We start from the raw sequence: 14,693 nt of genomic DNA on the forward strand, positions 1-14,693 counted from the left end.
AAAAAAAAACACTTGATGCTCCCAACAAAGAGTACTTTTGAGGTTGCTTGTTAGTATTCCATGCATAGAAATATTTATGTTGTATATATTTACATACCAAACCAAGTTTTGTTGCCTGTGGCTGTATACTATTCTTTCGGGTGGTGCCATTGGTAAATACTGAAACTAACTGCCAGATGGCCTGAATGCATCCCTAAACGTCACAAGGTAAACAGTGCTTACAATGTGTGTTCATGGTATATGACATCAAAGTAACTCCACACAATCAGGTAGCATATATAGATTTAACAAGATGAACTTTTACTTTTTATAGTGTGTTGTTATCTCTATTTTATCACATGTACACTTAAAAGAAATAAAACAATGAATGTCAAAGTTTAAAGCAAAGTAAAACCTTATGAGGGTTTCCTTCTAAAATCATTTTAGGTTTCATTCAGGCACAGTTCTTAAGGAGTGTCAACACAAAGGCACTTAAAGCACAGTCATAAGACTTTGGCATAAATGTCAGAGTAAAACATAGGACTTCTGGGTCCCAGGAACAGTACAGAACGACTACGTGTGAGTGAACTGAGGTTAAAGCAGCTGTCACGTGGCCTTGTTGTGCTGCTACATTTTTGGGCCCTCACACAGTTTACACCCAGGCTTCTGGTCAGACTGCCTCTCCATTTGAATCGTGACGCAGTGGAAGTTGTAGGAGGAGAAACAAGTCTGTGTGATTTCTCGTTGGACAGACTCAGAATCAACTGACTCATCTGTGGAGGAAATACAGGAACAAAGAAAATGTAAATAAACAAATTAGTCACCTAGCATGTTTACACTGAACAAGCAAATGCAAATAGTGGTCACAGAGGCAGAGAAACAGGAAATAAAGTGAGAGTCTGTTGTCAGAGTGACGCAGTAAACTTTGAAGAATATCGCAACGTATATCACAGGAAACTAAAATATTGCAATGTCATTTTTCCCAATATCATGCAGCCCTAGTGAAAATACTACAGAGCATCCTGCGTAACCGTAGGTCAAAAGTGTAGCCAACCACAAAGAGAGCTGCTTCCTTCTCAGATTCAGTGAAGTGAAGAAATGTCTGTTATGGCCTAAAATGGGTATAGTTGAAGGAACATGTTTGTGTTACGTGTTGCAGATATTTTGTGCACAATGATTGTACGACAGATAGTATTGCAGACGTCAAATGCCCAAAGAAGTGATGCTTGCTTAGAACTGTGGTGTAAGAAATGTTGTAATAAGAAAAGCACTCAGTGCTCCCAAGAATATCTTTCACTCACCACTAAAAGTGATACACTTTAGGAAAGTGGTTTTCATCTGTGACATTACAAACATGAATTTCACTTCAACAGTATATAGGGTACCCATATGACTACTATACTATATGTCAGTCATGGTGCCCATATGAGAGGTATGTTGGCCACGGTACCCATGAGACAACTATACAAGAGGCAATGGTTTAATTTTACCCCATACTTGTGACCTCATTCCAGTTTAAATTCAATAAAGCATTGTGTTTAAATTTTGATATATTTATGAAAAGATATTTAATTCTGTTGAAATGTCATTTAAATTGATTTTTATGCAGAAATCGTATATTTTAATTTATAATAAATACTCTGTGACTGTTCTTTTACTCTTTTTGTGCCCCCTTAGATCTGATGCGATATGAATATGGTAAAAGTTTTAGCCATACAATATAATATCCAAAATTCATTCAAATTTAACTCTGATTTTGTACCACTTTGGTACAATGGTCCATATATAGTAAAATATTGTAGCTCAATGTAACCTGTCACAATGTGATGCAAAATACCTTAACATAACAAAAGTTGGTGTAAAGTTACATTTCATTACAATGTTTCCCCTACTGTTTTGTGGGGTGGGGTGTGGGGGCTCTGGAAGTCAAGTTAATTTTATTTTCCATACAGCACCAGAACATGGCAGAAGTATTTTAGAGTTACTTCTCTCATTAATTTAGGTCTATACCTTGTTTTTTCTATTTAAAAGACTAAATAGCCTTATGTTATTTATGTAATTTCCATGACGGGATGTCATTGGGTTCACATTTGTCCTCGTGCTCTTTCATGCACAGCGAAGTTCCTCCCTAGAGCATTCACAAGCACACAGACATGTGCGCCCGTTTACACACACACACAAGCTCATTCCCTATAGCAGACAGAGAGCTGGGAAAACCACCACAAGAAACATCTTCCAGCACCTTCTCTTTGAAGATGCAAAACATCAACAAGATGCTATGAGGAGGATCTGTTTTATTGCACTCCCTTGCCACCTTGTGGTCCGGAGTCTCCGCACACTGTCATAAATTACTTTTTCTAAGGTGTGTGTTTGTTTTGGAATTAAATGGAGATTGGATTAAAACAAAGTTTCTTTGTTCTAGACAACTTTTTACTTCATACAACACTATGAGGTAAGGGACTTATCAGTGCAGTTATGTAGAGCGACAGTTTGAAACGTGTCATCAAGCTGGCTATATGTTAGCGACATCGGCAGCTCTGTACTCCAACGTATCTGTAGGCTAAAGTGACAACATGTAAACACTGTCAGTTTGTAAGTAGTCAAGTAGACGTTGATATATAGCACAGCTGGCAGTCCGGTGCTCTAAGACATGTCTGTAATGTGTAACATTAGTGAATCCTGGTTAGCTATGTCCTGCCAGTCATCTACCAAGCAGAGCTAACGTAACTTCACTCTTCATTTTACTGATAGACTCTCAAGTTTGAGATCTTTGTGTTCGATCTCTTCTGACTACTAAACTTTGTCAGCTGGTGTGGTGTTGTCATAGCAACCCAGACGTGCCGTGAATCAATCCGATCCTGGACAACCTGTCCAGGAAGCTAAGAAGTGGCAGTTTAAAATAACCTGTAACCCGCAATATTGGCGCTGATTATCTCATCAGGCATATATCTAGAAGGGAGACTTTTTCAAGATCACTTTCAAACTCCTCACAGTCCCTTTAATGTGTCATAACGTATCGTAGCATATCATAATGTAAGATATGATAATATAGTTTAACCTAAAGTAATGTAGCATTACACAGCGTAAAGTGGCATAGCAAATTGTACCGTAATGTAGCATGTGTAGCATAAAACATAAAATAACATGATATGGCACAACTTAGTAGAACTTAATGCGGCGTAAAATTACAGAACATACCCTAATGTATCACTAAGTAATGTACCGTAACCTCTCATAATAAGATACACAACATAACTTAACATTTTAACTATATAGAACCACACTGTATCATATCATGTTGAATCATTAGAGAAGTAATTTCAGTTAAACATAATGAAATCAAGCAGACACGTGCTTTGACAATGAGACACTTTAACTGATCCATCTTTTTTCTTACCTATAGCTACATGTGCTGACATTATAGCCTGGTTCATAGTGAGGGCCCAGATGTGAAGGTTGTGCACAGACGTCACCCCCTTCGTTGATAGCAGATGACCCTGCACCTCACTGTACTTCACACCAGCAGGAGTACCTGAGTCATACAATGGAAAAAGGAAGAACTGAACTGTAAATCTATGACTTAGAAAAAAACAAGGGCTAAGAAGACGTGAGACAAAACACCTTACCTTCCATTAGGACAACAAGAATATCCCTCATGATAGTGAAGGTTGTACATAAGACAAAGATGGAGAACAGGAATGTGCAGATGGGATCAGCTATCTTATACTCAGGCTGAAAGAAAACAACACAGAGGTAAAGTCGAATAAAACGAGCCACTTTTTGAGTGTAGGAGTTAGACTTGCTAAATCACTAATGAGTGCACAGTGCTTACCTTGAAGTAGATAATGATGGCACTAACAAGCACACTGATGCTCTGTAGAAGGTCTCCCACCACATGGACAAACGCTGCACGCACACTGGCATTGGCCTGCTGCTTCCTCCCTCCTGGAAGAGAGTGGATCATTAATCACTGCATGCAGAATACCGTGTATTAGGGATTTAAATATTTATTTTCAATCAACCCATGGCTCCTGGGGGTGCATATTAAAAGGAAATGTTGTATATCTAGAGCATACTATGATTGACTCCGTTGTGCTCTGGATCTCCATGGTCATCTTTGCAATGATTTGAGTTCAGATTCTGTCCTTTTCCTTTCTGGCCGTGCCCCTGTGAGGAGAGACCTCCATGGCTGTGACCGTGCCCATGTGAGCTTAGACCCCCGTGACTGTGGCCATGGCCGGACTGGTGCAGCGTAAGGGCCATGCTTTTAAGAACAGAGGCAAAACATTTCCAGATTATGACACAATTTATCTCAGAGATGCAGAGTCTCACAAAAACAGAATGTGAGTTCTTTTACTTACACAATATTAGCCAGCACACCACACCCAGAGGTCATGAGCATGATTGTGCCCTCTATTGTGTAATCATCATTGATGATGCGATCCACAGCCAGATACACCAACACCCCGGTTACAAGCCAGATGGTGAAAATTGACAGGAGTGCGCCCAAGATCTCTGCATGGATTGGAAAAGATGAGAAGAGAAGAGGGAGAAAATAAATATGACTCACAAATAGGGTTCACTCTAACAACATAACTACCACCATTACGATAAAAATACAGCTTTTGAACAATGAATGTCAGTGTTTAAGTCCTTGCTGAGTTTTGGGAGTACTTATTGATGAGCAGATGCCAGTACTGTACCTGCACGATGCCAGCCGTAGTTGAGCCTGTGTGTCGCAGGTCTGGAGGACAGCCAAAGGGATATCAGGCTGATGATGAAGCTGGTGAAGTCAACCAGCAGGTGAGCAGCATCTGTCATCACGGCAAGACTGTCTGCAAAATACCCACCTGCAGATACATAGACTAAGTTATATGCAGAGTTCATCAGGCAACTTGAATGAAATGCAAAATGTATTATTGTGTAAAAGTTCAGGTTTAATTTCTAATATTCATGTTTAGACATGTTTTATCAAACTTTTGTACAACAGCTAGTGTTAGCTTTCAGCCACTTTCTAGCTAAAATAGCTTTAATATAGGAAGTGGTTGAGCATCAGTTAATGTTGTGAGAGGAAGTATCTAAATTCCATGCTAATGTTAGCATAGAGTGTTAGCTGAGGAGATTCTAAATTAGCACCATAGACTTTGAAATAATATCTGGGCATAGTGTCTGTGATGTCACCTATTTGTTTCTGATACAGAGTTTTGAAGTCTACTGTCAGCAGATGCCATGTTGGTAATGCTACACTCAACCTACCTTGCAGGTAGCTTGCTAATGGTTAGCAAGACTGCTGTTTAGTAAGCTCCTTAGTTAGCATTATAGACTGTGTCATATATCCAATGCCAAGTAAGAATTACCCTGCCCAACTAAAATTTGTTTGGCCCACCGAAAACCTAAATCCTGGATCCATCCCTGCTCCAGACAGTCATTACTTTGACCAAAAGAGCATTCAGTTATTGTTGAGTTGGCAGTTAGAGTTATCCAAGTATAGTACACCCAAAGGATAATATTAGCCCCAAAATCAAAGACTAGAGGACTCACCTAGAATTTCACCAACCATGAAAATGAGGCAGATTACAGACACCAAGTACAGCCTCATCCTGGCGTGTTTCTTCTCTCCCTCTCGATCAGCTTGCGAGTGGCTGTTATCGTGACAGTGTTTGATTCCCCCCGTGCCGTTCATCTTTGATGGCTCTTGGTAGGGTACACTGGAGGAACATTAAAATCAGAATAAATGCAATGATGTGACAGCAGATGATAACAGAAATCCAAAATAAGAAACTTTCAACTCTAAGTCGTCTTAATAAATGATTTTTTAAAAAATCAGAAGCATTGACATGACACTTGGGGGCTGTAACTCCAGTAGCACACAACAACATATACTTTTATGTGCTACTGAGAATTTTTTGACATTTTGACAAAAAAAAAAAAAAAAACTACACTACATAATGTACATAACTTGTCCATTTAACTAAACTTAAAAAATTGAGAATCGTCTTTTAAATTCCAGACTATGACAGGTGAAAGGTGCTTTTACGAGGGAGGTTATCAACAGAAGTAGAAGTGCTTTAAAAAGTCACGAAGAAGCTTTGGGAAAGTTAAAATGGCAGTTTGAATTCTTATAAAGCCTAGTCAGCCGATTGCAAATCGTCATGTGCTTGACGACTGCAATATTTCAACCATGATTCAGCGAGGTTTCAAAATTAACTGAATTTCAGCCATGGAGAAAAAAAAAGTGAAAGTTTAAAGATAAAAAAAAATGTGTCACCAATCATTGTCATCAATAAAAGCTTAAGTTATTACAATTAAATAAGAACAGTCATTATGCTAGGATTATACAACCCGAGGAAAGGTTAATATGGGATCATTTAAAAATAAGGCCACAAAGTTAAATGTGTCTTTCTCAATTTTAATCTGGCTCTTGAAAAGTTCATTACCTGTTAAGCCAAATCCAACAATAAAAAAATCAATTCACTTACAGAATTAAAAAACAAAACAAAACAAAAATAAAGCAATCAACAAAGCACTGCTAAAAAACCAATAGTAACAGTTTGATTTTGATGGATACATTCTGACTGATTAATTCATTCATTTCCTTTTTAAGCTTGGTTTAAATTATAACTTGGTCTGATTAGTGTCTTTTTGATTATGTTAAACACTGATTGGATGAGACACTTGCGTAAGGTATTTAGCCTTTATCTATGCTTACTGATTGTTAAAGTGTTCAAACTTTAAGAAGGGAAATAAAGAAAATCAATCAAAAAAAAACTGGGTCACCGTGTGCACTACTCCCACTGAACCACTGAGTGTAAATGACACATCTTCATCAGGGATGAGAAATAGAACAGTACAACCATTGAAAACATTTACACACACACACACACACACACACACACACACACACACACACACACACACACACACACACACACACACACACACACACACACACCAAACGCGCGCGCGCACACACGCTCAGTGAACTGTGCGTTTGCACACTACTAATCCCTGCAGACCCCCAGACCAGCTCCGTGTGGAAAGAGCAGCAGACCACAAACTGGGGGAACGTGAGCAAAGACAGTGCCCACAGCACAACCACAACAATGGATTCTTTACTTTGAGATGGACAAAGTGTGCATGCAATCATGTAACCCCAAAGCTCACTGGACAATTATGAATAACTTCATGAATAAAAGAAAAAAAAAGAAATAATTTCTTTTATAATTCCAACCTAATGAACTTCAAATAAAGTCACTGATTATTTCATTTATTACTCACTCACTGCTATTAGAGTAACAGCTTACCTCTCAACTATAGCGTATGAATTCTTCAGGTCTGCCATCAAGGGAATTTTCTCTGGATCACTGTTCATGAACATGACTGACGTCTCCAGGAGATGCAAATAAAATCAAAGAAAACCCCTTAAACTCGAAAGGATGCCTAAAAAAAGAAAAAGAAAAGAAAAAAAAGAAGACAAAAAAATGTCCTGTTGAATCGTTAAAGAACCCTGCAGCCTAAAGTTTAGCTCATTGAAATATAATTCTGGTTTTATGCCGTGAAGTTTTTAAAGCTTTTGTCTCCTCGAGTTTAACACTCCATGGACATCCTCCCTAATCTGTCCAGGGTGCAAATAGTGAAATGTGTGATGCTGCCTTGTGACCATCTCTGTTTGCACCGTGTGCAAATACATCACCGCTTGCAACAATGCCTGTAAGGCAGGATGGAGGTGACGGCCCTCTTTGATTGAACACGGATATTAAGTTTGAGAAGATAGCGAGCCGAGAGGACGATGAGGGGTTAATTTGGCAAACTGATGCTGGTCTAATCATGGCAGCCAAGGTCTGAGATGAATGCAGATTTTATTTTTTTTTTAAAAAAAAGGATGGAGGATTTTATCTTTTTTTTCCCTGTATTTCGATCGTACAGTCATATAGCCCCAGTATTACTCGCAAACTCATCCCCGCCCTCCTCTGATAAGCCGGCACTCACTGATTACACAATCAAGTGCCGTGCGCTTTGACCCTCTGTGTCACAAAGCCGGTTTTGTTTTTTGTTTTACTTTTTATTTCATTTTTTTCTCTGTCAGATTCGGGGCTTTCTCGTCTTACTTTAGTCAACACTTATAATAAGATATAATACATTATGTTCAAATTGAGCCACAAGCTGCTTCATGCTATCTGGATATTATATCAATTTTAAGGGAAGTTCCGCGTGTGCTCGCCTCGTTTTTCGTCACTTTGATCGTCACTGAGCTGCGTCATTTGAGTGATTACTATGAAATTTCTTCCCTTACTTCAAGGTTTCTCTGAGCTCACTTCAAAATATTTTTTGTTGTTAATTTTTTATTTATATTTTCAATAAAGCACCCTATAAAATGTGGAGCTATAACAGTTGCTAAGCTCTGTTGCAGTTATTTGAATTAATAGATATGGTTATGAAATAAGTAACAATATAAATACATGCTTCAATAAATAACAGCATGAGCTTATTTAGAGTAATCATACATGAGTCAAGGAGATAATCTCACATAGGCAAAAAAAAAAAAAAAAAAGTCGAGATTAATTAGGGTTCCTAAAGACTCAACCATGAAAAGTGGATTACAAACACCAGGTGTCATTAAATTACACAGAACAGTTGCAATAAAACAGTCATGATCAGTTAAGATACATATTATGAAAGATGACTAAAAATTATCACTTAATCTATATAATATATCCATTTTAATTTACAACCTGTCTAATTTCTCTAACAGTTGGATAATTAATTCAAAATGTAGGTATGCCAGACTTGTGAAATTATTTTGGCATTTATTTATTTATTAAATTAATTAAATATTGTACTGGCAAATTTAATTATTTATGTAGATTTGATTGTCACACAGTATATAAGGAAGCCCATTTGCTTTGAAATGAAAAAAAAAAAAAGAAAATAAAAAAAGAAGAAGAAAAAGAAAAAATTTGGCACTTTCCCCACATTTTTGACCTTTTGATTCACAATAAATAAATGTTACTCAATATTAATGTCATATAATCCATTAACCACATCTTTTTTGTCTCATATTATTAGCTTTCTTACCTCTTTTCTGTGTGAGCATGACAGAACCCAGCTGCCCTCTCCAGTCCCAAAACAAGAAGCTGATGTAGGAGAGCCAAAAACTGCAGCTCATTGAGCATCCACCTGAAGCTGGCTGCAGAAGCATCAGAAACTGCCTGTGTGAAATGTAAATGTTGACAACAGAATGTCTTTACATAAAAATAAATGAAACCCCATGTTTAATGGGCATAAAGAAAAGGTATAAGATGTTGAACCTGATTATTTAATCAAAAATGTGCAGTTGGCACTGTTCCTTGTCATTGCTCAAAATGTCATATCACCAGCTGGGTCTATTGTTTTTCTTTTTGTTTTGTGTTTAATGGCTTTAAGCACCCAACAATGACTTGTCATTGGATTTTTTTCTCATATAACATCAGTGCTCTTTCCTTCAATGAGTATAGCTTGGCTGTCAGAAACCAGTCATGATCCCGTAATTAACTTCTACAATCATATAATCAAAACTTGAGGCTTCAGTTGTAAAATATATCATTTCACCTCTTAAAGTAATGAATTAAAACACCAGTACTTCAAGCAAACATTTGGGCTTAACTGTAAAGCCAGTTTTATGTTTACAAAAGGTCTGAAATAGATCTTAAAATTTCAAACTTTAGCAAAAGACGTCTGAGTTTCTTTGAATGGCATGTAATAAAAAAACAATGAGAGTGTTTAACATACCAGAGCACATGATGTGCAGGATTAAAGACATTATAGAATATTATCAGATTATCCCATAAGGAAATCTGCACAAAGAATGCATACTGTATGTTTTCTGAGCAGTTACATAATCCCTCCAGCTCTGGAAGTCAACCGGTTTTTAACACTTGTTTCCAAACTCCAACACAAGGTGGAGACAGTTAACTGTGTACGGCTGATGGATTGCAGCTCAGTGAAACAGTGACCCTTAATGGGAAGGATGAGCTGATACTTATAAAGCTCAGCCCTTAGCTTATTATTATCATAACCCTATTTATGTTTAGGTGCCTCTTTTTTAAGATATAATTTATTTTTTCTTGTGCGGTTTTTGTCTGAGTTGAGTAACTGACACACCTTTGTTCAGTCACAGAAGAACGAGCTGAAATCTTGTTGATTTTGTATGAGCCCTGACTGTAATCTATGCCACAGAAAACTAGAAACAAAGTCCTAATACTAACTGATCATAATCACCTTTTTTTTCTTGTTTATTTGACAGCATATAAAGCAGATGCCATACATACAGGTGTCTTCCCAGTTATTTCGCAACCATTGTCCCCGTAAGGCTTTCAAAAATCAAATAGAAATGACAGAGTATTGGGTTTAAAGAGGGGTATTGTGCATTGCCATATTCAGCCCTATAACGGAAAGCGTATTTCATTTGGTATGTGGGCTTCAAAGATCTCTATCGCATCAACATGTGAAAAAAAAAGAAAGAAAAAAAAAGAAGTGAACTACTCCCTTGAGGACCATTAAAGGCAGCTGAAGTTGTACTTTGGCCCCTTTCAAAATGCTGTCTTGAAATCATCTACACACTTTTACTCTGGAAAACCATCACTGATTTTCAAAAAATCATGGTAAAAACAGCATTTAAATTGTTACTCGTTCTTTAAAATGAGCTTTTTCTGCATTGAAAGAATGCATATAAATATCGTACTACAGTAGATGGAATTAATGCTGTTATATGTTCAAGTACCATGTATAGGGGCAAACGAAATGACCTTAAAGTAGGTCGAACTAAGAACTGTAAGATGGACTTTTGAAAAACAAATAAATAAAAAAAACAACCAAGGAATAATATGGAAAATGTAAAAATGGTTTTGTGTATTGTCTGTAATATTGTTGTTAAGTGTGAAAGCATCTCCTAAATGATATTTGTGTATGTGAATATATGTGTTAAATAAAAAATAAGTTCCAAAAAAAAGAAAGAAAGAAAGAATGCATATTTACTAAAAAAAAAAAAAAATTAACTAAAATAGATGCCAAAAACACTCAATGTGTCAAATATGATATAAACAAATATCAAAAACACAGGTTTTGTTAAGGGGTTAAATGAACACTTCAGTTCCAAAAAAAAGAATTTTCCATTTTTGATGGGCCAAGGATATAAAATAAAAATGCCAGATGTTCATTAATGTGCAAATACACACACTGCCGTATATTCATGTGTTGTAATAATCCCTGAATCTGTCTGTAAACTGATCAAAATGGTCTGTTCACATAACAGTTGAACATCTTCATGGGACTTGCTGAAATGATAGTTTGAGGGGCGGGCCTCAAACACCAAGGTCTATTCATTGATCAGCCTCTGAGAGGCCTTAAACAACCTTAAAGAAACAACAGCTGAAATGAAGCGTTTCTGACAGAGACTGAAACAAGAGTTTTCAAAAACACCAGTGAGGTTGAATTATGTAAAGCTGCTACGGGGGCACAAAGTGAAGAGCTAAAAAAAAATCAAATACCCCCTCTTTGAGATACACCAACCATTAATAAGACAGAAGAACCAATAGTTTTTTTTACTGTTCGCTTTTTTAATAGCGTAACTATTTTTCTTTGAAAACATTTCATGTGCTGATTGGTGCAATGGTTGTGTGACAGCTGGCTATAAAATAAAAGATGCCTGTTGAGCCCTAAAACACACTGCCAAGGATTTCTTGAGTTTCCCTTTAGTTTTTGTTCTGGCATGAAAGAGTTGCTCTTTTAACATTTTCTTCTGCTGTTCTGTTCTCACAGATTATCTCATTCTCAAAGCAGCCGGTGACGTCGAAGCTCACTCAGCGTACTGGAACATCAATGCAAGCCAGTGTTTTTGAATGCAGCATCGAGAACATTAGCTGGGTGCATAATGAGACTTAAGCAACTTAATTTATTCCTTTCAAGCGTTGTGACGTTCTTTATTTTTCCGAAGGTCTAAAAGTGGATTCAGTTTGACTCTAAAAATAACTTTCAATGTGTTGGCGGCTATTTTGGCCCTGTGTTTGGTTTGCAAAAGCGGATTTTGTGTGTTAGTGTGTGTGTGTGTGTGTGTGTGTGTATAGATGGTGTAGTAAGGTTGCCAGGGGCTGCAGAGTGAGGGGAACATGGCACGAGAAGGGTTAGTTACACATGGCTGTTCACACTGTTTGAAAGATCCTGACCCTGCAGCGGGCCACTCACCAGATCATGAGGAGAGCTGTGTTTACAGGATAGGGCTGTGTGTGCATGCTTGTGTATCTGTACATGTGTTTACATATGTACATGTACACACACTTAAAGGCGTGAACACAAAAGAGTGTGTAGTGTACATATGCAGAAGTAGGATGATGTGTCCATCCTGGGAATAAAAAAATAAATAAATGAACAGATTAGGGGAGTCACAAGGTAAAAGACACACAATTCTTCATCCTCATGGCATGTGTGTGTGTCTGTGTGTGTCCATGTGCATCTAATAAAAAGGGCCCAAAAGTGGTAAACAAGCCCAGGTCAGACACCAAACAATGCACTGACGTCAGCCCAGCTTCATCACATTCACACCCCAGTGATGAGGGTTCACCAGGGAGCTGTGGTGTAATGTTTGAGAAACAGAGCAGTAAAAAAGAAAGACAGAAGGGGGGAGCAGGAAGGAGTGTGGCTGAAAAGAGGGAGAGAAAGAGAGAGTTCCTCATAAGTCGACAGAGCTGCAAAGGAGCTCATAAACTGGAGGAGACGAGGCTGTGTCTGCACCACAGCTGAAGACAACACGAGAGGCAGTGCCTTGATATATACAACCAACCTAACATGATGGAAGTGGTCCTAACCAGACTGCGGGACTTCTCCTGTAAGACCTCCACCTTTGATGAGAGTAAACCTGCAGGACAGAGTGCATGCAGGGATCCTCGCAGCAGGATGAGTGAAGGGTGCACAGCTGGTGAGGAAGGCAGGAAACTGGACATAGAGAGTGCACTGGCCTGGCTGCGAAGAGAGCTGGTAAGACAAGAGCTTGAGTTAAATCTTATTGATCTTTCTCTATTTTCATAGATTCCAAAATATTATACTGCTAAGTACTTCACTTCATGGGATGAACTCTTCCTAATTTTGAGTTGAAGAAGTACTCCAACTTTAACTTTCTTCACTTAAAAATGTTGAAATGATGCAAAGCTGCCTGAGCCAGAATCTCAATTTATTTCTTTCATTCAAAAACTGTCAGATCTTGTCAGAGAGCTCTTTAAGTCCTTTAAAAATACTATTTCTGTCTCACCGGTGAGTACATTAGAAAAACATCTGCATGCAAGATAACAGCCTGATGTTGTGAGCCATATTAGGTAATAGAGACCGCTTTGGCCTATAAATGAATTCCTTTGACATGTGATAATCAAAGACCCACAGAGAACTTCCAGTATTTCCAGAGGAGGTATTGGACACAGCTCTGGGGTGTGCTCTGTGATTAGTCTTAAAAAACTGACCATAGATGTGGTTCGTCTGGCTTATGCGTACATTCATATCTCTGATAAATAGTCAGATTGCTTTGCAAAACAATACAAGACAAGGTCTGACATATAAAAGTACGATCCTGATCCTGGCAATATTCTGGATACTAAGATCTGGAATATGAAATATATACTGGGTCATCTTAATTTTCAACAGTGTCAGGTAACAAATTATCGTACAAACCTGCAGCTAACACCAAATTGTTGCAGACAGTCTGCTGAAAGGGAGTATAACATTAAAGTAGGACTAAAGCGTTGCATGAGAATCACAATATGCTTGATGGAGGTCTGCGCTCTCTGAGTGCTTGTCTTGTTACTTTATGTATTGTTTTGTTTTGTTTACTTTAAAAATTGTAAAGCTCCAGTGACCCTACCCAGCCACTAGGGGGGTCACATGCCTGTGTTCTCATTCGTGCCAGTTCCAAACTTGGATTATTGGGGAGGGTTGTGTAAGGCAGAGCGTCCAATGTACAAACTGTCCCAAATCACTCCTTTTGGCTCGACTTAAAGGATCTTTTGAGAACTTTTGGTTTGTGTTGATTTTGGCTCCCCCTGTGGACACACTGATTTTTTCCTGTACATTGGGCGAAATCTTATCCTGCTCTCTTTTAACAGTGAAATGAACATTTTGAACACCATTTTAGCATAACAGTTTCAGTGTGTTTCATGGCCAGCTAGAATTTCCTTACAACAGGAAAGGAAGAGTGTGTAAATAAATGTTTTAAATGGAATATAAAAAGTCAATCCATATGTAATTCAACACATTTTATCTCAGATCAACCTATTCCAGGATTCTGCCGTGCCAAGTGGTTTAAGGCAGCTAAACTTACTTTTAGTTGGCAAACTTCATCCCAAGGCATCAAACATTTATAAGTTTACAGGGATGATTATTTACACCACTTTAGCTCATATTATATAACTATCCGCCTTGCTGTCCTATACAACTGGTGTTTCAGGATTCTCACTTTAAGTACATTTTGTTGATAATATTTTCAGTAGCAATCTTTGCTACTGCAGATGTCTTTATACTTTATTCACGGCTTCTGTGTCCAGTACGCTGTTACTTCCAGAAGAGAGAGACAGCTAACATGCAATGAATTGAACCTCTCAGCCAGAAGTAATGAAATAATGATATGAAAGGCAGTTTATAGTCCATTATGCCGGTGGTCTCAAGTCATTTGTCACCCCAACAAAACCCCATCCCAG

The 14,693-nt window shown here is 37.9% G+C and overlaps 2 protein-coding genes across 2 annotated transcripts in view; one reads left to right on the forward strand and one right to left on the reverse strand.

Moving 5' to 3' along the window:
* The window catches only part of LOC141802626 (proton-coupled zinc antiporter SLC30A2-like), a 25,277-nt gene continuing 10,584 nt past the window's right edge, over positions 1-14,693 (reverse strand). The window contains exons 2-11 of the mRNA XM_074686189.1: positions 9,055-9,188; positions 7,284-7,419; positions 5,521-5,687; positions 4,683-4,829; positions 4,341-4,494; positions 4,056-4,243; positions 3,812-3,924; positions 3,606-3,711; positions 3,377-3,511; positions 1-752 (exon numbers count right to left, since the gene is read on the reverse strand). Of these exons, the coding sequence (XP_074542290.1) occupies positions 607-752; positions 3,377-3,511; positions 3,606-3,711; positions 3,812-3,924; positions 4,056-4,243; positions 4,341-4,494; positions 4,683-4,829; positions 5,521-5,687; positions 7,284-7,357 (1,230 nt within the window). The 5' untranslated portion in view covers positions 7,358-7,419; positions 9,055-9,188 and the 3' untranslated portion in view covers positions 1-606. The remainder of the gene's footprint in view (positions 753-3,376; positions 3,512-3,605; positions 3,712-3,811; positions 3,925-4,055; positions 4,244-4,340; positions 4,495-4,682; positions 4,830-5,520; positions 5,688-7,283; positions 7,420-9,054; positions 9,189-14,693) is intronic.
* The window catches only part of LOC141802628 (uncharacterized), a 6,642-nt gene continuing 4,494 nt past the window's right edge, over positions 12,546-14,693 (forward strand). The window contains exon 1 of the mRNA XM_074686191.1: positions 12,546-12,987. Coding sequence (XP_074542292.1) covers positions 12,799-12,987 — 189 coding nt within the window. The 5' untranslated portion in view covers positions 12,546-12,798. The remainder of the gene's footprint in view (positions 12,988-14,693) is intronic.

This window comes from Halichoeres trimaculatus, unplaced genomic scaffold, assembly GCF_033239565.1.
Source record: "Halichoeres trimaculatus isolate MK-OKI-2021-1 unplaced genomic scaffold, fHalTri1.1 fHalTri1_scaffold_14, whole genome shotgun sequence".
Taxonomy (NCBI): domain Eukaryota; kingdom Metazoa; phylum Chordata; class Actinopteri; order Labriformes; family Labridae; genus Halichoeres; species Halichoeres trimaculatus.